This window comes from Eriocheir sinensis, chromosome 15, assembly GCF_024679095.1.
Source record: "Eriocheir sinensis breed Jianghai 21 chromosome 15, ASM2467909v1, whole genome shotgun sequence".
Taxonomy (NCBI): Eukaryota; Metazoa; Arthropoda; class Malacostraca; order Decapoda; family Varunidae; genus Eriocheir; species Eriocheir sinensis.
This window is the reverse complement of record NC_066523.1, coordinates 1,920,279-1,942,296: the sequence shown is the minus strand read 5'-3', so window position 1 is coordinate 1,942,296 and position 22,018 is coordinate 1,920,279. Positions and strand designations below refer to the sequence as shown.

The following is a 22,018-nucleotide window of genomic DNA, read 5'->3' as shown; positions in this document are numbered from 1 at the left end:
CTCCCTCCCCTTCCTCCTCCTCCTCCTTTCCCTTCCTCTTTCCTGCAACTTTTCCTTTCCATCTCCTTTATGTTTTCCTCCTCCTTCTTCTCTAATTCCTTTCCTACCTTCTCCTCCGTACCTTGCTTTTCCTTCTTTTCCTCCTTCTGCCTCTCCTCCTCTGCATCCTTCCCCTTCCTCAAACTTACTAATCAGCTTCCGCCTCTCCAAAGCAGCCTCCAACATATACTGCTGTAACTTACCCTAGCTCCTCCACCGCTTTCCTTTCATTTACTTTACCTTCCTGCCCTGCCCCAGCTCTTCCTCCTCTCCACGTTAACCTCAAACCAACTACTGCAACTTTCCCTTCTCCTCTACCACCATCCTGTCCCGCCCCCTGCCCCTCCCCAAGCCCGGCCACTCACCCCTTGATCCTGGACGCTGAGGAAGAGCGTGGCGTACCCGGTGGCCAGCAGCATGTTAGTCGGGAAGTAGAGGTTCATCATGATCACTGTCCAGCGGCGAGTCAAGTCGAAGTCGATCTGCAAGAAAAGACGCCCAGCAGTGTTACCAGATCGTCGTTCTCAGCATGCTTCAAACCCCCAAAACTGTCGCACCCTCACCGATGGCTATATTGATGTGTAGTTAGAGTTGATATTGTAAAATCGTTAGTTATTGATGCCTCTTTTGCAGTTGTTATGAGTCAGAAAAAAGGGGAATACAATGTTCTGAGTAAGGTGATCTGGCAACGATGGCAGTGAAATGCTACGTTCAGAGGGAAACATTTATTTATTTTTATTTTCTTTACGGTAACGGATGCAGCTCAGTGGGGAAAATAAAAAGACAAAAAGCAAAAAGAAAATCGCTAAGCCGTATTCCAGTTAAAGAAATCAGAATGAGTTGCCAGAAAAGGTGAAAAATTAAAAATAATGACGAAAATGAGAGTGACAGAGTGATAGAGATGACACAGATAAGAGAGAATGTGTTACCGTTCTCCCACATGTGTATTCGAGGGTAAACTACACAAAACAACACTGCGAGAAAATAAATGATGCCTCAGAGGTACGGATGATATGTAAACGTTATATAAGGCAAGGAAAAATAGCAAGAAAAAAAAATATTATGCCGTGACCTGATGTGTTGTTGATCTATTCGTGAGCTGTTCTGGGAAACGAAGAAAAGAATGTGGTGTGTGTGTGTGTGTGTGTGTGTGTGTGTGTGTGTGTGTGTGAGCTTCTATTCATAAAATGATTCTCGGAAAACATAAACCGCGTCCATCACAGCGTCAACTACAGAATAATCTTCACAAAGCTACGCCGTGATTTGCCTGGGGAGAGAGAGAGAGAGAGAGAGAGAGAGAGAGAGAGAGAGAGAGACACACACACACACACACACACACACACACACCAGCAACGTTGATGATTAAAACAGAACAAAAAACATTATTTATCTTTTTGTTTTTTGTTTTTTTCTTTCCGTTCTTCCTCAATCCTCCAACACTCGCGGAAGGCAAAAAAATAAATAAATAAATAAATAAATAAAAAAGAGGGCAGCTTGAATGAACTATTTATGAACAATTCCAAACTATTATGGAACTATTTCTTTTCAGGCTGATCACTAAAACTCTTCCCGTGTACTATTTACTAAGTTTGATTAGGTCAGCTCGCTCTCGCTCTCGCTCTCACTCTGGCTCTCGTTCTCGCTCTCGCTCTCGCTCTCACTCTCACTCTCTCTCTCTCTCTCTCTCCCACTCTCTCCCACACCAAATGAAAACAATCCCCACTTTCGCTTCGTGACTGCTAATGATAATATGATAATGATAATAAGAATAAAAGAAGAAGAAAAATAAGAATAATAGAGAATAAAAACAAGAAGAACAAGGACAAGGAATAGAAGAACAAGAACAAGAAGAACAAGATAATAAGATCCAAAAACAACAACAACAACAACAACAACAAACATCAACTTACGCAAATTTCTTAAACGTCAGTTCCAGGCGAGTGAGATTGTAGAAATTAATTAACGTATATATATATATATATATATATATATATATGTGTGTGTGTGTGTGTGTGTGTGTGTGTGTGTGTGTGTGTGTGAGGGGGGGGGGGGGAGACATTTATAGCACGCAGGAGGTCACGTGGAAAGGTCAAGCCGTGTTCGCAGAGGTCACGTTGCCGGATAAGCCTTAGGTCACGTCACAGCAAAGGTCATCAATAGGTCACAGCGATCATGTAGCAGGTGGTGGTGTCGTCGGAGGTCAGGTCAGACGTCGCCTCAGAGGTCACATCCATCAGAGGTCAAACCAAGCACGTCATGTCTGGTCAAAAGTTAATGAATAAGGTCGTGGAGGTCAGTTGTCTGGTCTGTAAATCCTGACACGAGCTCTTTTTTTGTTGTTGTTTTCTCCCTCTCTATCTATTTGTCTATCTATCTGTCTATCTATCTATCTATCTATCTATCTATCTATCTATCTGTCCAGCCCTTGAGGTAATTTTAGCCACCAAAGGAAGGGCTCGGTCGTGGTTTTTTTTTTTCTTTTTTTTTTCTTCAGTTTCAAACTTTTTTCATAATACTGATTTATTACTGGCAATTTGGCGTAAACAATTTGGTGTGTGTACATTTTCCTGCGGTAAACTCTTGAAAAATTTACATGATTGCCCGAGTCGCTACTTTTACTTCGACAACAATCACTGCTGCTTCTACTTCTAATTTTATCTTATGCCGCTTTTACATCAACTCCAATAACTGTGAACTACCGCTGCTACTACTATTACTACTACTACTACTACTACTACTACTACTACTACTACTACTACTACTACTTCTATTACTACTTCTACTACACTTCTTCTTCTTCGTCTTCGTCTTTGTCTTTTTGTTTTTTTGTTTTTCTTTTTCTTTTTGTTTTCTTCTTCTTCTCTCCATCTTTTTTCGCCTCCGTCTTCCGCAATATCTTTTCCTTTTATCTTCCTTTTTCTCCCTCCTTCCCTCTTTTGTCTACCTCTCTTTCCTACTACAACGAACATTGGATTACTCTTAATATTCAGGGGCATCGCTTGACCCCCAATTAAACCATCAAGGAAATAACAACCTTCGGGCCATTAGAGGAAACAACAAGCTCATCTTTAAGGTCATTAATATGCGCCTCCTAACCACGCAATGAGAGCGTTTCGCCTAAGTTGGATAAACGAGCTGTGTGTGTGTTGGGAGGGGAGGGGAGGGGAGGGAGTCGGTGTGTGTGTGTGTGTGTGTGTGTGTGTGTGGAAGGTTTTTTTTTATGCTTGTGTGTGTGTGCGTGTGTGCGCGTGTGTGTGTGTGTGTGTGTGTGTGCCATTAGCTGCCCTGGTGATGACTGAGATTAATCCATCGTTGACGCATCCCTCCTCCTCCTCCTCCTCCTCCTCCTCCTCCTCCTCCTGTTTCTACTCCGGATAAAGTAGTACTATAAAATGATAGATAGAAATATAATGAGACAGAGAGACAGACAGACTAAGATAAGTCTCATGCAACAATACATACATTCATTCAAGTGTTCATAAAAAAATAATAATAAAGCTAGCAACACAAACACGACACACGCATAAACACAAACTCACCCACAACAACAAATAAACAGCAACAAAACAAAAACAAAAATCAAAATATAAACAGGAGCAACAAAACATCACCAACACAACATCGCTACTCCATCCTCTCCCCCCCCTCCCCTACACACACACACACACACACACCATCCCATCCCTAACACAACACAGCGCAACACACCCACCGAGAGTATACTGTATCGGGTTATGTTGTCGCCCACGTAGGTCACCGTCGACTTGAAGTTCGTCACCACGTAGAGAGACAGCTCCTCCAGGCCCCTGTACTCCGCCTTGGCCTCCTCCTGCGTGAACGACACGATCTCCTGCCTGACGGACGCCAACTTGACCAGCACCGAACACTGCTGCTTGTCGAACGGGTAGTAGAACACGTCGAAGTGGCAGGCGAAGGTACCGCTGGGGGAGGGAAGGAGAGAGGAATGCGTGGCTGACTGGTTGTTTTTTTCGCTATCATTGTTGAGATTCATTAAAGGGCATCAAGGGAAAATCAAAACTTAATGTAGCCCCAAACGGAGTCCCCCAGATAGGCAGACATGGATATCAAAAAGACAGTGACAGTAAAGTAATAATAAGAAAAATTGGAAAGGAATAAAAACAAAACCTGGTGAGTGGTTTTAAATGAATGAATGAATAGTTGTTGTTTTTTTGCTTGATAAGTTGTTTAGTTAAATTAGCAAGTGTTTCATTGGTTGGTGTACAGGTTGATTTAGTAGATAGCTGACTGCCTGGTTCATTGGAGGATTTACAAATTATACGCGTGTCTAGCGGCAAAATAGAAAGCTGATATTGAGAAGCAGATATCTAGCTAACGCATCAAAGCGAGAAGAGGGATTGCACGAGGCGGAGGAAATATAACACGGTAGTCTGGCGTCAAAACAGAAAGCGAGACTGATAGGGTGAGAAGCAAGGGCACTTGTATACGTCTGGCTGGCGGAAAAATAGAAGCTGGTATTGAGAGGCAAAGGTCTAGCCAACGAATCAAAGTGAGAAGAGAGATTGCACGAGGCGGATGAAATATAGCACGTGAGTCTGGCGTCAAAATAGAAACAAATACCAACAGAAGGAGAAGCAGAAGCATTTGTATATCTCGCTAGCGGAAAAATAGGAAGCTGATGTCGAGAGAGGCGGAGGTGTAGCCAACGAATCAGTGTGGGAAGTCTGATTGAATGATTATGAGGAAAAAGAAAACACGTGAGTCAGGCATGAAAATAGAAACAAAGACTGAAAGAAAGAGAAGCAAAAGCACTAATGTAGGTCTGTTTAGAGGAATAAGAGGAACAGATAGAGAGGAGGAGGTTTAGTCAACGCATCAGTGTGGGAAGCGAGAGATTGCATGTGGAGAAAAAAGAAAGGAGTCAAAATAGAAACAATAAATGATAGAAAGAGAGAGAGAGAGAGAGAGAGAGAGAGAGAGAGAGAGAGAGAGAGAGAGAGAGAGAGAGAGAGAGAGAGAGAGAGAGAGAGAGAGAGAGAGAGAGAGAGAGAGAGAGAGAGAGAGAGAGAGAGAGAGAGAGAGAGAGAGAGAGAGAGAGAGAGAGAAGCACATATAGCATCGAATACACGTATCTTTTTTTTTTTTTACAACAAAGGAGACAGCTCAAGGGGACAAAAAATGTAAACAATAATAAATAAATAAAAAACGCTATTCGCTGCTCACAAAAAGAATCTAAAGAGGTGGCCGAAAGAGAGGTCTACCAGTAACCACCTTTTATCTTTCATCACAGGGGTCAGTTAAAGGGACAGACGAAGCAATATGAAAGCACACCCAAAGCACAGTTCCCACACTAAAGCAGATGGATACGTGCAATTAGCGGTTGTCTTCCGCCGGCCGGTTTAGTTTTGACGTTCCGCCGCTTTGTGCGAGTGACGGCCGGTCCAGGAACTCATCATGTGCCGGGCGATAGTTGTGATGTGGGAGACAGACAGACAGATAGACAGTTTGACAGACAGACAAACAGAGACACACACAGACACTCTTTTTTACTCTTTTTAATGCCCTTGAGCCGTGTCCTCTGATGTAAAAAAAAAAGACAGACACACAAACAGACAGACAGACAGATAGACAGACAGACAGACAAACAGACAAACAGAGACACACATAGACAGACTCTTTTTTTACTCTTTTTTATTGCCCTTGAGCCGTGTCCTCTGATGTAAAAAAAAAAGCCACAGACACACAAACACACAGACAGACAGACAAAAAGATAGACAGATAGACAGACAGACAAACAGAAAGAAAGAAAGGTGACAAAATTAGAAAGAGACAAGAAAAAGAATCCAAATAAGAAATAAAGTACAAGAGAAGTGAAAAGTTAAATAGGAAAATAAAGGATAAGAAAGAGAAACTGCAAAATATATAAAAATAATAGGTAATTGTAGTAGTAGTAGTAGTAGTAGTGGTAGTAGTAGTAGTAGTAGTAGTAGTAGTAACATATAAGTGGATAATAACCCAAAACAATATCGTAACAAGAATGATAATACAAAATAATAATAATAATAATAATAATAATAATAATAATAATAATAATAATAATAATAATAATAATAATAATAATAATAATAATAATAATAATAATAATAATAATAATAATAATAAGTAAACAAAAATAAAGTTGAAATAAATACAAACACTTAACAAACCCAAACAATCAAATAAATGCAGACTCATATCCATTTCATTCCTCTTCCTCCTTCTCCTCCTCCTCCTCCACTATTTCACCTCTCCTACTCCTCCTTCTTATCATCATTTCCCAAGAAACTCATCTCCTTCCTTACCCCAATATTTCTCCCTTAATGCCTCCTCCTCCTCCTCCTCCTCCTTCTTCTTCTCTTCTTCCTCCTCCTCTTCCTTCTCTCCCCTCCCTTTCTACTTATCATCTTCTAGCATCTTCATCATTATTCATTATCATCTTCCTCCCTCTCCTAAACACACACACACACACACACACACACACACACACACACACACACACACACACACACACACACACACACACACACACACACACACACACACATATAATATCTCTTCCTATCTATCTATCTATCTATTTATCTATCTATCTATCTCTCCAATCATACTTCTCATCCATTTCCTCCCATTTCCTCACCTCCATCTATCCTTCCTCCTTTCACAAATTCCTTCCTTTTCTCTCTTCTCTCTCATACATCATTTCCTACACAGAATCCTTCCTCCAATCATACGACTCTCTCTCTCTCTCTCTCTCTCTGCACGTTAATAAGAGTGGGGAACCAGGAAACAGTGTAGGCAGGTAGGGAATAGAAAACACACACACACACACACACACACCTCTCACCTACACACAACCTACCCCTCTCTCCCCCCCTTCCGATCCTTCCCCTTCACACCCACACTTTCCGCCTCTCTCTCTTCGCCTCGTGGTCAACCGTTTCATTTGGATCGTTTATTTATCTATCAGCTCGCTCGGGCCGCCTATTTTTCCCTCCCCGCCTTCCCCCACAGCGGCCCGTGTAATCACCTCACAATTTCAGAACGAGAGCGCTTAATGCCGCCTGTGAAAAGAGTGGCTGGCCATAACGCTCTCTGTTTATATATAGACACGCGCCCGCCGCCAGCCCACCGCCACCACCACCACCGCCCCTTCCAGAGTACCACCACCACTACCACTACCACAACCGCTACCACCGCTATCCCTACCCCCAACCACCACCACCACCAGGGTACTACCACCACCCCCACTACCAGTTCTACCACCATCTACCACTACTACTATCTCCACTTCCACCGCCACCTCGGCTACCATCCTTTCCCCTTCCACCTCTAGCACCACAACCACCGCTACCACCTCAGCCCCCACCACCTCCTCCGCCACCACCATTAGTTGTCGATTGTGTTGCATTGTTCTGGTAACACTGAGTCTCTCACACACACACACACACACACACACACACACACACACACACATACACACACATTAAAAAAAAATATGGTAATGGTGGTAAGTATTTTAAATTGTCCTTTTTTTATATATATTATTGAATTTGTTATTTTTTTTACATTGTCTTGTCACGAGAGAGAGAGAGAGAGAGAGAGAGAGAGAGAGAGAGAGAGAGAGAGAGAGAGAGAGAGAGAGAGAGAGAGAGAGAGAGAGAGAGAGAGATACCTACATACATACATACAGACAGACAGACAGCGTAGCAAGAGAGCGCACAAATTATCCTTTTAATTATAATTGGCAGCGGTTTGGCCTCACCTGTAGTAGTATTATGCGGTTCAATTTGGGTCCAATTATCAGTGAAGGGATTGAATGAGCACCGCGCGGAGTGGCAACAAATTATCCATTCCAAAGATTAATTAAAAAATACTCCTCTCGCAGTGAAAGGTTAAAAAATGAATATAACTTGCGTTCTTTAGCGAGGGGAAGCGTGCGTGAGGATTCCAGTGGAGGATTAAAATATAGGTTCAGGGCGATATTGATTAACTATGTTGAACTTTACTTTTGCTGAATGAAAAGATATGATCCGTCCACAGCGATGAGTTCAAACTGCATGATACGAGTTCACGAAGGAAAAAAGGAAAAAATTAAGAACTGTGATTAGTGAAATAAATGAAGAGGAAGATGGAAGTTGAAGATGGAGTTGATGCAAATATGATAGAAGGTTTAAAATAGAGGTTAGAACGATTGATAGATGGGAAAGGTAAATGATAAGTGAATAAATGCTAAATAAGAGGAAAGAGATGACCCTGGGAGAGAGAGAAAGACCCTGAGAGTTAAAGAAACAGAGAGAGAGGAACCCAGAAAGGAGGAAGGTGGAAGGAAGGAGGGAGAAGGAGAGAGACGGGTAAAAAAAGAGAGGAGAAGGAAGAGGGAGGGGGGAAGGGAAGGAGGGGGGGATGGAGAAGAGAAGAGACTTTTAAGACAATGAACGAGGAAGTTTTGAAAAAGAGGTCTTCCCGCGGGTGCCTCTGCGCGTGTAATCGAGGACAGACTCTTGAACTGGTCAAAGTTAGGTAATAATGAGGGAGTTTAAGGTGGCGCGGACGATAGCGGTATAGCGGGCCACCTCACCCAATGGCCCGCGTCCCTTAACTTGAACGGACCAAAAGAAAACCGAAGGAAAGAAGAAGCGGTCACAGGGGAGACGAAAGAAATGGAAAGAAAAGCATAACAGCGAGCAAGGAAAAGGAGAAGGAAGGAAAATGTGGGGTCAGAGGAAGAAAGAGATAAGAAAGAAAAGAAAAACAGCAAGTAAAGGAAAACGATAGAATATAAGAAAGGGGTAAGGGGAAAGAGAGACAAGAGGAAAGGAGAATCAGCGGAGAAAAAAACGGAGAGAAAAGAATAACAGAGAGAGAGAGCAAAGGGAAAAACAATAAAAAGAAGATATGGTCAAGGGGGAAGAAAATAAATGGAAAGGAAGAAAAACAAAGAAAAGAGGAAAGAGGAACGGAAAGAAAGGAAAGAAAAGTGTAACAGGGAGCAAAGGATAATCAAAGAAAGGAAGAAAGGGTCAGGGAAAAGAGGAAAACCAGAGAAAAAAGGAAAAAGGGGGTTTAGAGAATGAGAGGAAAGGAATGGAAAGAAAAGCATAACGACGAGAAAAGGAAAGGAAAAGGAAGGGAAATAAAAGGGTCAATTAGAAGAGATAAAAAAAGGAAACCAAACAAAATAATAAAGAGGAGAAAAATAGAAAAAAAAACAGGAAGGAAAAGAAAAGGAAGGGAAATAAATGAAAGGGCGAGAAAGAGCAAAGAAATAAAACAGAATGTGTGGTATATAGCTATTTTTCGTGTGTGTGTGTGTGTGTGTGTGTGTGTGTGTGTGTGTGTGTGTGTGTGTGTGTGTGTGTGTGTGTGTGTGTGTGTGTGTGTGTGTGTGTGTGTGTGTGTGTGTGTGTGTCCTTAAAAAAGATTAGTGAAATATCAAAATTTGTCCTAACCAGTGCGTCTCATTCCCTAAATTAAATAGAGGAAAAGAAAACAAAGGGAAAAAATGTGTGTAAGGAGAAGAATTGGGTTGGCTAAAGGGTCCTAGTGGGGGTGGGGTGGGTGGGGGGGAGCCGAAAGTTAAAAGAATTAGTGTACTATTGAAAGCAATCCCTAAAAATGGGCTGCATTCCATAAACCGAAAAGCACAAAGGAAAACGAAGGAAAAAATACAAAGTGAAAGGAACGGAAAGTAGAAATACATGATACATTTTTCTTTTGTCTGAGTTGGGGAAAAAAACGTAAAATTGAAATTGATTGTGCTCTGAGAATTGAACGGAGAGAAAAGAAAGAAAAGAGAAAGGAACAGCAAGTGGAAAGAAAGATATTTTTTTTATTACATCAAAGGACACGGCTCAAGGGCAACAAAAAGGGTATAAAAAAATAGCCCGCTACTCACCGCTCCCACAAAAGTAAAAAGTAAAGAGTAGCCAAAAGAGAGGTCAATTTCGGGTGGTGAGGTGTCTTGATACACTCTTCTTGATACATTTTTCTTTTGTCTGAGTTGTGGAAAAAAAACGCATAATTGAAATTGATTGTGCTCTGAGAATTGAACGGAGATAAAAGAAAAGAAAGAAAAATATGAGAAAAGAGAGCAAAAAATAGCCCATCCATAATATGATGAATTATAACTATTTTTTGTGTGTGAGCTACTATCTCTATTGTTTCCTTTTATGCGAATTGGAAAAGGCAAGGTGTATGGTATTTTTAATGGAAAGTTTGTAAAGACATTAAAAAACCCTCCGTCGCAAACAAAACACATAAGGAATTGGTTAAGTAGATCCCAGTGCTATTGAGAAGAGGGAGAAAGGAAACAAAACTAAATCCGCGGCGAGCCAAGCAGAGATAAACGAAAATAGATGGCGGGACAAAATGCTGCGGCCACAGTCACAGCAAGGGAAGGTGCGCGGGCAGAGGAGAATAAAAGAAAATTAATAAAAATTTGCTGCCCCGTTGTGTGCGCGGAACATGTATAGTGGAATATATATTGGATATCAAAGGAAGAGCTTCACAAGTCTAACAAACTGTGAATTTTATATTGTAAAGAAAGTGAAGAAAAATTAAACGGAAAACGAAAAAGGAAATTCATGATATAAATCAACAATATTTTTGTGCGAATAATGATCGACCTCACGTTCACGGTGAATGAGCTAGAGATAAAAAGTCAATGGATATGAAAAGCCGGAAAAGTCAAATGATCACAACGGAGTATTTTTAAGCGAAAATCCATGGACAGTAAATTCATCTAATTAACTGAAAACTATCCTCAATAAATTGCTCCATGAAACTAATAAATAAAATTAAGAGGGAATTTGCGATGTAAATTATAGATATATAAGGAATTTTATGTGACCGATCAGCTCCCGGATGGAAAAATTAATAAAATTGTTGTTTTAATGGAAATTTATCTTCCTAATTATGAAATATGTGTATGAAATTGTTCACTTTTTTCTGTATCAAATAATCGAGGCGAGCAGGAGTAGCGCGGATAATGAGAAAGAAAGAAATAAAGAAAATAACAGCCTATCAGTGCTTATTACCCGGCTGATAATTAATTAAGAGTGTGTGTGTGTGTGTGTGTGTGTGTGTGTGTGTGTGTGTGTGTGTGTGTGTGTGTGTGTGTGTGTGTGTGTGTGTGTGTGTGTGTTTTCACAATTCACAGAAGGAATTAAACTCATTATTATGATTACAATTATTATCATTAGTACTATTATCATTATCATCATTATCCATAGCAGCATCCATTATCTTCATGATCACCATTGACATCGGTGAAGGCTTTGAGAGATACGTTGGATATGAGCAAAGTTTGATTCACGGTAGAACTGTTGCCATGAATCATTAATAAGTCCGGACTCTGGTAATACATGTAGTAGTAGTAGTAGTAGTAGTAGTAGTAGTAGTAGTAGTAGTAGTAGTAGTAGTAGTAGTAGTAGTAGTAGTAGTAGTAGTAGTAGTAGTAGTAGTAGTAGTAGTAGTTTTTTGTTGTTGTCGCCAGTGTAACATCCGGGTTGATACAGTTACCTTCCCCAGATGTCTCCATATACCCATTTATCGACCAGTCCGAAAGAGAGGATGAGCAAATGGGTGAGCTGTGCGCCGGCTGCCCGAGCTGGGATACGAACTCAGGCCCACGCATTCCTAGCTAGGCGGGCTAACAACTTCACCACGGAAACGATGCTAATAATAATAATAATAATAATAATAATAATAATAATAATAATAATAATAATAATAATAATAATAATAATAATAATAATAATAATAATAATAATGATCCTTGACTCACCTGTAGTGCTGTTCCTGTATGAGGGTCGTGGATTCCCCTGAGTACACCGCCTCTGAGGAAGAAAATTAGCAATGTTCAGGTGGACGGACGTGACAGGTAAGGTGTAAGGTGTTAATGCTGGCAGGTGGAGAAAAGACCCTCAGCTAAAGGGCTCTACAAGGCAATGCCAAATAAGATTACGAAGGCCTCTTAGCAGAAGTGTTATTCTCCATTTAATAGATATATGTATGTATATAGATGGATAAATAGATACATAGATAGATAGATAGATAGATAGATAGATTTTTTTACATAGTTTTCCACTGATACTCAGACCACACCGTTTCTATGGTCTAGAGTAGGTGGTCTGTCTCTGACCCAAACAATATTTCTTGGTCAGACAGACAGGCAGACAGATAGAGACAGACAGACAGACAGACAAGACTCACCCATCTTGATGTCGTTGAACTCAGTTGGCAGCTGGTCGCCGCCTCTGCTGAGGAAGAGTTCCTCCTTCAGGAGTCTGCTGTTGCCGTCCTGCGCGCTGGGAAACTCGAGCTGCGGCCTCCAGATAGAGTCCATCTCGCTCTGGGCCATCCTGTTCCACTCCCGCGTTTCCTTCAGGTTGAAGAACTTGAGCCTCGCGTCCTTCCACCTGATGATCAGCATGAACTCGAGGCTGATGCTGCGCCGCACGTCGCTGATGTCGTGGAACCTCAAGATCTGCACCGCCGAGGACAGCTTGGCGGGCTTTCCCTCCTCCATGGACTCGGGCGGCCTCCCGACGCGGTAACTGCTGGGCAGCTGCACAAGGAAACAGTCGTTCTCGTCGGATAAGTCGACACAGTCGTCCTGAGAGTTGCAGCGCTGGTCCTTGCTGATGCAGTCCCCGTTGGCACACGTGAACTCGCTGTCAAGGCAATAGGACAGACTGAGGTCTATGGTGGTTTGCTTGGGCCGATCACACAGGGTGCTCTGAATCAACCATCGCTTCCGGCCTATTGGATAGTCGCTGACTGAGCTGAAGGTCACCGTGGCCAGCGTCGTGTTGGAGTTGGTGTTGAAGAGAGACCACGTCGACGGGCCTGACATATAGATCATATAGCCGTAAAACCCGTGGAAGTAGGGGCGAGAGTTCATGTAGCCCAGGACCTCGAAGGCTGCCTCTGCCACCATTCTGAAGCAGAGGCCCCTGAGCCTGAGCGGCGGGTGCTGGCGCGGCGTGCACGGGACACACGTCAGGATCCTCAGGTCACACTGCTCGTCGCTCCAATGCCCCGTCAAGCTGGACATGTAGGCACAGTTCTGTATCCTTGCTCCGTCAGGCTGGCCGGGGGAGAAATGGAGCTCCGTCAACTCCTGACCGTCCACCACCCGCCGCCACACGTTCTCCTCCTTCTCGTCCATCGCGCCCAGCCACAGGTTGTACGGGTTGGTGCACACTTTCAGGAACTGCAGCGACGAGTTGTAAAGGCGCTCGTTGTCCCTGGCCGAGCCGGGCACGTAGAGGGCGTAACCCATTCTGTGGCAAGATTTCATTCCCTCGTAGACGGTCTGCATCTCCGGCAGGATGAAGAAGGTCTCGCTGGGCAGACACAGGTCGGCCATCGGCACCATCTCCGAGGTGGTGCCAAACTCCTCCATCACGTCCACGTCGGACGAGAACACGTTCCCCTCGCCGTTCACCCTGCACGAGGCGATGTCCCTTATCTCGTCCTCCCGCAGCGGCCTGTCCCAGATGTTCATCTGCGTCATGTAACCGCGGAACACCTGCGAGCTGTCGAAGCCGCCGCCCACCGAGTCCTGCTCCATGCCCGGGCAGAACACGCCGTTGAGGGGCAGCAGCACGTCCTTGTTGGTGAGCTGCCCGCTGGTGCGCTCCTTGCCGTTGATGAAGGCGCGATAGTAGCCGCGGGAGAACACGTGGCACTGGTGTTCCCAGCGGTGCAGCTCCAGGTCGTCGTACAGCGGCGGCACGCCGTCCTGGGCCACGTCCGTCACGTACAGCTCAGTCTTCGTCTCGATTCGCACTGGTTGGGAGATATATACTTGTCCATCATCAACGTGTGACGAAGATAACACTTTCTTGGCGAGTGTACTCCCGTGGTGTGGTAAAACTGGCAATCGTCAGCTTAAAAATATAACGAAATTTATTTGTATACTTCTCGAGAGGCAACCTGCAATTAATTGAAAAGTGAGGCGCCCATCAAGTGTGTGTGTGTGTGTGTGTGTGTGTGTGTGTGTGTGTGTATACTGAATCCTTACTTCGTACCATTCTTTCAAAAGGCTCGGCAACTAATCTGATCTCATCCCAACTTTGATGCCTCGTTCTGTAACACCAGCCCATTTTTCGCTCCCTTATCACTGGCTGCGCTCCTCCTCCTACGTCTCTCTCCTCCTCCTCTCACTGCCCTTTCCAGCTTCTCTCCTCCCTGCTATTATACACCGCACTTACATCCATTCTCATCACTCCGTTTCCTACCTCTAACCTTCCTCCTGTTTGTCATTCCCCCTCGTTCTTCATCTTTACTATTCCTCCTTTTCTTCCTCTATCACATCCGTATCTGGTTTTATGTTTTGTTTTCCCGCATAATTTATCTTATTCTCCTTGCTCCCCTTCCACTTCCTCTTTCGTACATTCTTCCTTGTCATCTTCCTCTTACATTCCTTTCTGCTTTTTCTTCTCGAATTCCACACCCATTACGTCGCCAACTCCTTGCTTCCTTTCTTTCCCTACTCCATTTTCCTTTCCTCCTTGTTCCTCTCTCTCTCTCTCTCTCTCTCTCTCTCTCTCTCTCTCTCTCTCTCTCTTGAACCAACAAACAAACACAAGCAGAACTTCACCGCCTTAAACAAACACAGAGAGAGAGAGAGAGAGAGAGAGAGAGAGAGAGAGAGAGAGAGAGAGAATTATTCATCTTTTCCATCATGCAAGAGGTATCAAACACACACACAAATAAAAAATATTAAAAAAAACTTCATTTGTTCGCTCGTAAATAGTTTTGTGTTTTGCCAAGACAAATATTAAAATTGAGACTCTCCGCTGCAGGCTTTCAATGCGTTATTTCTTTTCATGAATATTTATTTGTGTGTTGTGGTAGGATGAAAATATATATTACACGAAGAAATGAAAACAAGAAAGTAAGTACAGAAGCCAAAGAAAAGATAGCCTTCATAAACTAATAAATAACTAAACGAAGAAATATTATTATACATATGTCTGAAACCGAAAGAAAGGACATTGATAGCCTAGTATTCTCATGTAAATAAGTTAACAGAGTAAAGAAAAGATACATAAGCTGATAAGAAATAAATGAAAAACTAATTATAATATATACATGTCTGAAACCGAAAAAAAAAGACATTGATAGCCTAGTCTTCTCATGTAAATTAGTAAGTAAATTGATCAAAGACAAGATACATAAGCTAATAAACAAATGATTGAAAGTTATTATAAAGATAGATAGATAGATAGATAGATAGATAGATAGATAGATCAATAGATAGATATGTCTGAAACCGAAAGCAAGGACAATGATAGCCTACTAGCATTCTCGTGTAACCATAACATTGTATAATTTGAAGGATTCTTGATTACTGATATCTGAATGTTGTATGTGAAGATTGGTTTTCATTATAAATCATCTAAAAGCAACAGGTTTAAAGAAAGATTCTGTGGGAAAACTTTTATATTAGAAGTTATATGTGAGGAATAATGCGTCTTGATTGAATACTTGCTAAGAATATCACGTAGTATAGCTAGCATGAGCAAACTTGAACTCTCTCTCTCTCTCTCTCTCTCTCTCTCTCTCTCACTTGTTACGAGGGCGTCCACGTTGTCCTCAGACTCGGCGAAGGAGATGAAGGGCGATATGTGCGTGAGGGAGGTCGGCTTGGCCCGCAGACACACCGTGAGCTCGCGCGTGTTCTTAACCCCCTGAGGAAGAGAAGGAGATTAGAGCTTGTTGTATGGCAAAGTAAAGTAAAGTTAGGGCATAGCATAGTAAATAGGGAGTATAGATCATGGACAGATAGACAAAGGGATGATGATATGGTATGAAATAAAAGTTCCTGTAACAATACACTGCCCTAACGTTGAGGTATAAAGAGATAGAGGCAGAAAGTAATTATATACTTTGTTCCCCTTACGAAAGAGTTAAGCCGTAGGAAGGAGGAAATAGAATAGAGGAAAAGTTAGCCCTGAGCCCACCCGTAAAAGAGATGAAAGAATTAAAAGGATGGTTAACTCTTGCATTAGGAAATTGGAGAAACTATGATTGAATAGCCTATCAGCACTGAGAACTTGCACAAAAAGAAAGTAGTAGTAGTAGTAGTAGTAGTAGTAGTAGTGGTAGTAGTAGTAGTAGTAGTAGTAGTAGTAGTAGTAGTAGTAGTAGGCTAAACTCACCTTGCTTGTCAAGTTGAAGCGAAGGAACACATCTTTCCTTGAAGGTTCCCAAATGTCCGCTTGAATCCCGTAGACTTTCACCATGTTTTGTCCAGTTATGCCTGTGTGCAAAAAAAGTTACAGCAGTAGTAGAAGTAGTAGTAGTAGTAGTAACAGCAATATGTAGTGTCTAAATTAACACCGCCAGCAAGCAAAATAACCCAGGCCAATAAGTAGGAGAGAGAATCGCTTTTTCCTGGCCGCCTCCAGTAAAATGTAGCCTGGGATGGAGAGGAGAGGAGAACTAGATTGCGTGTGGACTGCCGAACGATGCTCTCTGAAGGAAAAAAGAATGGTACTTATTTGCGAGGTTAATCGAAGCCAGAGTTCATGTTAGTGTATGTGTGGTTGTTTCTTCTTGTTCTTGTTTTTTTGTTTTTGTTTTTTTGTTTTGTCTTTTTTTTTATATGCACCATCCGAAACTGACCTCTCTTCTGGCCATTCATGTGTGCTTATGTAAGAGCAGGTCTTTTTTTCTTTGTTTTATTGCTCTTGAGCTGCTTACTTTACTGTAAAAAAATTATTAAAAAAACAGTGTCCGGGCGTGATGAGCCCAATGACCTATGTTCAAGTCCCACCTATGCACGCTGAGAATTTTCAACCATCGCCGAGTAGAGGAAAATTACCCATGTGCTGTCCAGAACTTCAATCAACACCAGCTTCAGTGACTACGGTCAAGAAGAGCAGCACGGGTCAAGCAAGAGTCATACATCACGGCAGCCATTATAAATAAGATTCGCCTGCGCCACTAACGGGCTGGGATCGTCCAAGAAACCCCCCAAGAAAGCCTACCGGCGCTAGAGGCAGACCTAAAAATAAACTACTCGAGATAATTAATCTTACACATTCCCATCTCTCAGTTCTCCCTTCAGTCCCGTCCCGAGCATGTCTACTACACACACAACACGTCGCCTCGAGGGGTGACTAAAACTAATGAAGACGAGATCGAGAAGGAAGAAGAGGAGGGCGATGAGGAAGAAGAGGAATCACTCGGGCGTTCATCTCGCGTTCCTCGGAGCAGTGTGGGAGGAAGGGGGGTTGTTTTGCGTCGTGGCAGACCCCCCTAAAGCCCACCCAGCCCCACCCCACCATAACGCCGCTAACGAGGGAGTTCGGGCTGGCAATCAGGAGCGAGTGGCGTCATTCACAGGCGGGCGTACGAGTCTTCGCGGCCTCAAAGAGAAAAATTAGTCGCTGTTACGTGTTGATGTCGCGTCGCCTCCTACTCCTCCTCCTCCTCCTGTTCTTCCTCCCTGGCGTTGTGTCGTGGGTTTGTGTTGTGTTGTGTTGTGTTGTTGTGGGGTTGTGTGTGTTTGGGGGAATAATAATAATAATAATGATAATAATAATAATAATAATAATAATAATAATAATAATAATAATAATAATAATAATAATAATAGCCTACTAATCTGCATTGTTCATTTATCATAACACTTCCATCTTACAAAATTATTTCCCTGCTTTGCCAACAGATTCAAGGTAGGAAAATAATGGTAAATGCTTGAGAAAATGCCTGCAATTACGTTCCCCTTACAGCGAAGAAGAAAAAAAGCGACAGAAAGTCCAAATTGACAAAAATATGGTTGTCAGTTTAATCATTCCTTTGGCGACACGAAAATCCGTCCCTCCCAAGTTTTGCATTATTTTACACACACGTAGAATTAATTACAAATATTATATGTTATGAAAGATTCTCTCTCTCTCTCTCTCTCTCTCTCTCTCTCTCTCTCTCTCTCTCTCTCTCTCTCTCTCTCACACACACACACACACACTGTACACAGACTAAAAAAAAAAAAGATTGAAAAAAACTGTATCGGCCATTCTGCCTAATCAAAAATACCAGTGAAGATTAAAAAAGAAAAAAAGAAAAGAATAATGTCATTGATTTCCACTCGACGTAAAAGGACCGGCCAAAAATGAGAAGGGATTTTGCTCTCCCCACTGAACTACGATTGACCGAATGACAACACTTAGGCTCTCTCTCTCTCTCTCTCTCTCTCTCTCTCTCTCTCTCTCTCTCTCTCTCTCTCTCTCTCTCTCTCTCCCCTTCCTCCCCTTCCCTCTTCATCTCTCTAACTCTCCCCCTCTCTCCCCCTTCTTCCTCCCTCCCCTTCCTTCTCTTCCCGCCTCCCTACTTCTCCCTTCCCATCCTCTACCCTTCCCTACCTCTCACATTAGTCCCCCTTCCCCTTCCCCTCCTCCCCTATCATTACTCTCTCCATCCCTCTCTCTTCACCCCCTCCCCTCCGTATATCTGCACCCCTCCCCCGTCGATCCACCTGGTTACCTGTCATTAGGGGAACAGGTGGTATATTGAAGTCATAACAGGTCCCATGCCCATAGTTTTGGTGGTGGTGGTGGTGGTGGTGGTGGTGGGTGTTATTGTTGTTGGTGGTGGTGATGGGGGGGGAGTGATGGTGATGGTGGTGGTGGTGGTGGTGGTGTTTGTTTGTTTGTTTGTTTGTTGTTGTTGTTGTTGGTGTAGTGGTGGTGGTGGTGATGATGCTTTCTGTTTATCCTCTCTACAATATTATACAAGTCTTGTCTTTTTTCCTTTCTTCTGTTTTTCTTCCCTTTTCTTCCCATGCTCTTCCTTTTTCTCTACTCTTCTTAACCATCCCCTCTACTCTACATCCCTCCTCCCTCACTACTCCTCCTCTACCTCCTCTTTTTCCTGCCCAGCCCTAACTTAGCTCTATGGTGGGCGAGAGACACACAAACAAGTCTTTACATAGCAATAGTCGCTACCCCTTTCTTCATCCCTCATCTACCGCTATTCCTACTTATCTACCTCCTCTTCCTCTTCCTCCTCCTCCTCCTGGCAATGCAGTGGCCGGGGGACACACGACATGGCCTTTGTGAGTGGCGGGGCGGCAGTGCTCGTCACGGCAGAGGGACAGAACGTGTTAATAGCGTCACGAAGGGCTTTGAGGGAGAGAAGACGGGAAGGAGGAGCCGATGGGAGAGTTGGCTTTCTGAGTGTGGCTGGCGCGGCAATGGATCGCTGATTGGAATATTATTAAGTCATGCTCGTCGGGATATCTTTCACGCGGTGGCCGTATTGAAGAATCTGGTTGGTTTTGATATTTCTTCTCTGCTCCAGAATGTTTAGATCGCATGAATAAAAGTAATGCATAGAAATGAGCAATACGTCTCTAATCTGTGACCTTTGTGCATAATTTTATTTAAATGTCACTGTTGCATGATGTTAAAGATAGATTAATAAATAGATAGATAGATAAATAGATAAATAGATAGATAGATAGATAGATAGATAGATAGATAGATAGATAAATAGATAAATAGATAGATAGATAGATAGATAGATAGATAGAAAAGTTGATACATCGGTGCGTAAACAGACAGACAAACAGATTGATAGATAGAGATTGATAATAGAAGAAGACTAAAACTATAGACGGTTAGATTTACGAATAAATAGATAAAAAAATAGATAAATTAAGTGATAGACAGAATGCTTGTATAGATAAAAAGATAGATAAATATATTTAGATAGATAGATAGATAGATAGATAGACACACAGATAGACAGAGACGGTCCATAAAATGTAGATTATTTAAATGAAATTAAGTCAATCAGTGAATGGATGCAAAAGCAAAGAATGTTTGAATATTCCATTAAAACAAAAAAATAAAGTTCATTTGCCATTCGAATATCTGCGATCCTTCCCTGATTACAGCTGTTTTCTTTTTTACTGTATTTTGCGCTGTATTTATTTATTCATTCATTTGTTTTTTTTGCACGATACGAAAGCAAGTTTCCATCATGTATTGTTTCCGTTTATCTATATATGTTTTCTATGTTATATATCGTTCATTATTATTATTATTATTATTATTAGTAGTAGTAGTAGTAGACGGAGGAGGAAGAGGAAGAGGAAGAGGAAAAGGAGGAGGAGGAGGCAGAGCAGGAGGAAATGGAATCGGAGAAAGAGGAGAAAGAAGAAGAAGAAGGAGAAGGAGAAGCAGGTAATAGTAGTAGTAGTAGTAGTAGTAGTAGTAACTATGTATGGGTTATGTTTTCCTTCCTAATTCTTCACATATATTTTATCTTTAATTATATCGAAGAGGGATATCATTAAATCATACCTATTTTTTTTCTCTTTTTCCTCTTTCCTCTTAAACCATTTTCCTTATCAGTCACTGCTCTTCTTTTTTTATGGCAAGCAGCAGAATCCTCGAGCAGTTCTAATTATCTGCATTCCAAGTCCCTCCTCTTTTCTTCTTTTTTTCTCCCTCCCTCTCTCCCTCTCTCTCTCCTCCACCGTTGCCATATTATCGTACTCAGAGCCTCGTATTTACCGGTTTCTGACGCCTAACTATTGCCAAGAGACATCAGGATCTAACTCTTTTAACGATAACTATAAATGAGTTTCGTTATTGGTTGCCCAGAAGACAGTTTTGGGGTCGGAAGTTGGTAAATATAAGAGGCTGAGTACGACAATCTGGCAACGGTCCTATCCTCCCTCTCGTAATAACCCCGATCATGGAACTCTCCTTCTCGATTCCGTCAACTGTGCAACGTTTAAATGTTGAGAGTTTAAAAGTGTAAAACGTGATTTGTATGATTACTCGCTGTTATTCAGATTTTAATTGTTCGGCGCTGCTCCTGGGATATAAAAAAAAAAGCGAGGAGTCTGCACGCTCCACGCTATCACTGCAACGTAGCGTGATCTACTTTTTTTTTTTTTGTGTGTGTGTGTGTGTGTCTGTGTGTGTCATTATGCAAGACTCGTGTTGCTGCTGCGCCAACTACTGCTCGTTGTTGTTGATACTGCTGTTGTTGCCTCTGTTGTTGTTACTCCTCATACTATGCTGTTGTTGCCTCTGTTGTTGTTACTCCTCATACTATATTGTTGTTGCTTCTATTGTTGTTACTCCTCATACTATGCTGTTGTTGCCTCTGTTGTTGTTACTCCTCATACTATATTGTTGTTGCTTCTATTGTTGTTACTCCTCATACTATGCTGTTGTTGCCTCTGTTGTTGTTACTCCTCATACTATTCTGTTGTTGCTTCTGTTGTTGTTACTCCTCATACTATGCTGTTGTTGCCTCTGTTGTTGTTACTCCTCATACTATGCTGTTGTTGCTTCTGTTGTTGTTACTCCTCATACTATGCTGTTGTTGCTTCTGTTGTTGTTACTCCTCATACTATTCTGTTGTTGCTTCTGTTGTTGTTACTCCTCATACTATGCTGTTGACCGTGGCGTTTTCTTTCTTCGTTTATGCTGTGTATGGTGATGATGACGATGATGATGGTGATGATGAAGGTAATGGTAATATGAATAATAATAATGATCATGATGGTAATGATATCGAGTAGGAGGAAGAGAAGATGATAATAATAATAATAATAATAATAATAATAATAATAATAATAATAATAATAATAATAATAATAATAATAATAATAATAATAATAATAATAAGAGGAAAAAGAGATAGCGACAGAGCAGAAAACAGAGAGAGAGAGAGAGAGAGAGAGAGAGAGAGTGTGTTCGCGTGGCGGTGAAGCACGTTTGGTTGGATTTTATCGACACAATGGAAGCAAAAGAGATAATCTCATATTCATACTCTTTCCTGATGAATTTCGACCGCCGAACACACACACACACACACACACACACACACACACACACACACACACACACACATCACTTTGTACACACACCTTTCCTATTTACCTTCTCCTCTTTCTCCTCCTTGTCAATCGATAATATTCATG

The 22,018-nt window shown here is 42.1% G+C and overlaps 1 protein-coding gene across 1 annotated transcript in view; it reads right to left on the bottom strand.

The window, feature by feature from the left end:
* LOC126998765 (uncharacterized) overlaps positions 1–22,018 on the bottom strand; it is a 35,047-nt gene that overhangs the window by 6,025 nt on the left and 7,004 nt on the right. Inside the window, exons 2-7 of the mRNA XM_050860787.1 lie at positions 16,230–16,330; positions 15,638–15,758; positions 12,271–13,851; positions 11,843–11,894; positions 3,752–3,980; positions 405–521 (exon numbers count right to left, since the gene is read on the bottom strand). Coding sequence (XP_050716744.1) covers positions 405–521; positions 3,752–3,980; positions 11,843–11,894; positions 12,271–13,851; positions 15,638–15,758; positions 16,230–16,330 — 2,201 coding nt within the window. The remainder of the gene's footprint in view (positions 1–404; positions 522–3,751; positions 3,981–11,842; positions 11,895–12,270; positions 13,852–15,637; positions 15,759–16,229; positions 16,331–22,018) is intronic.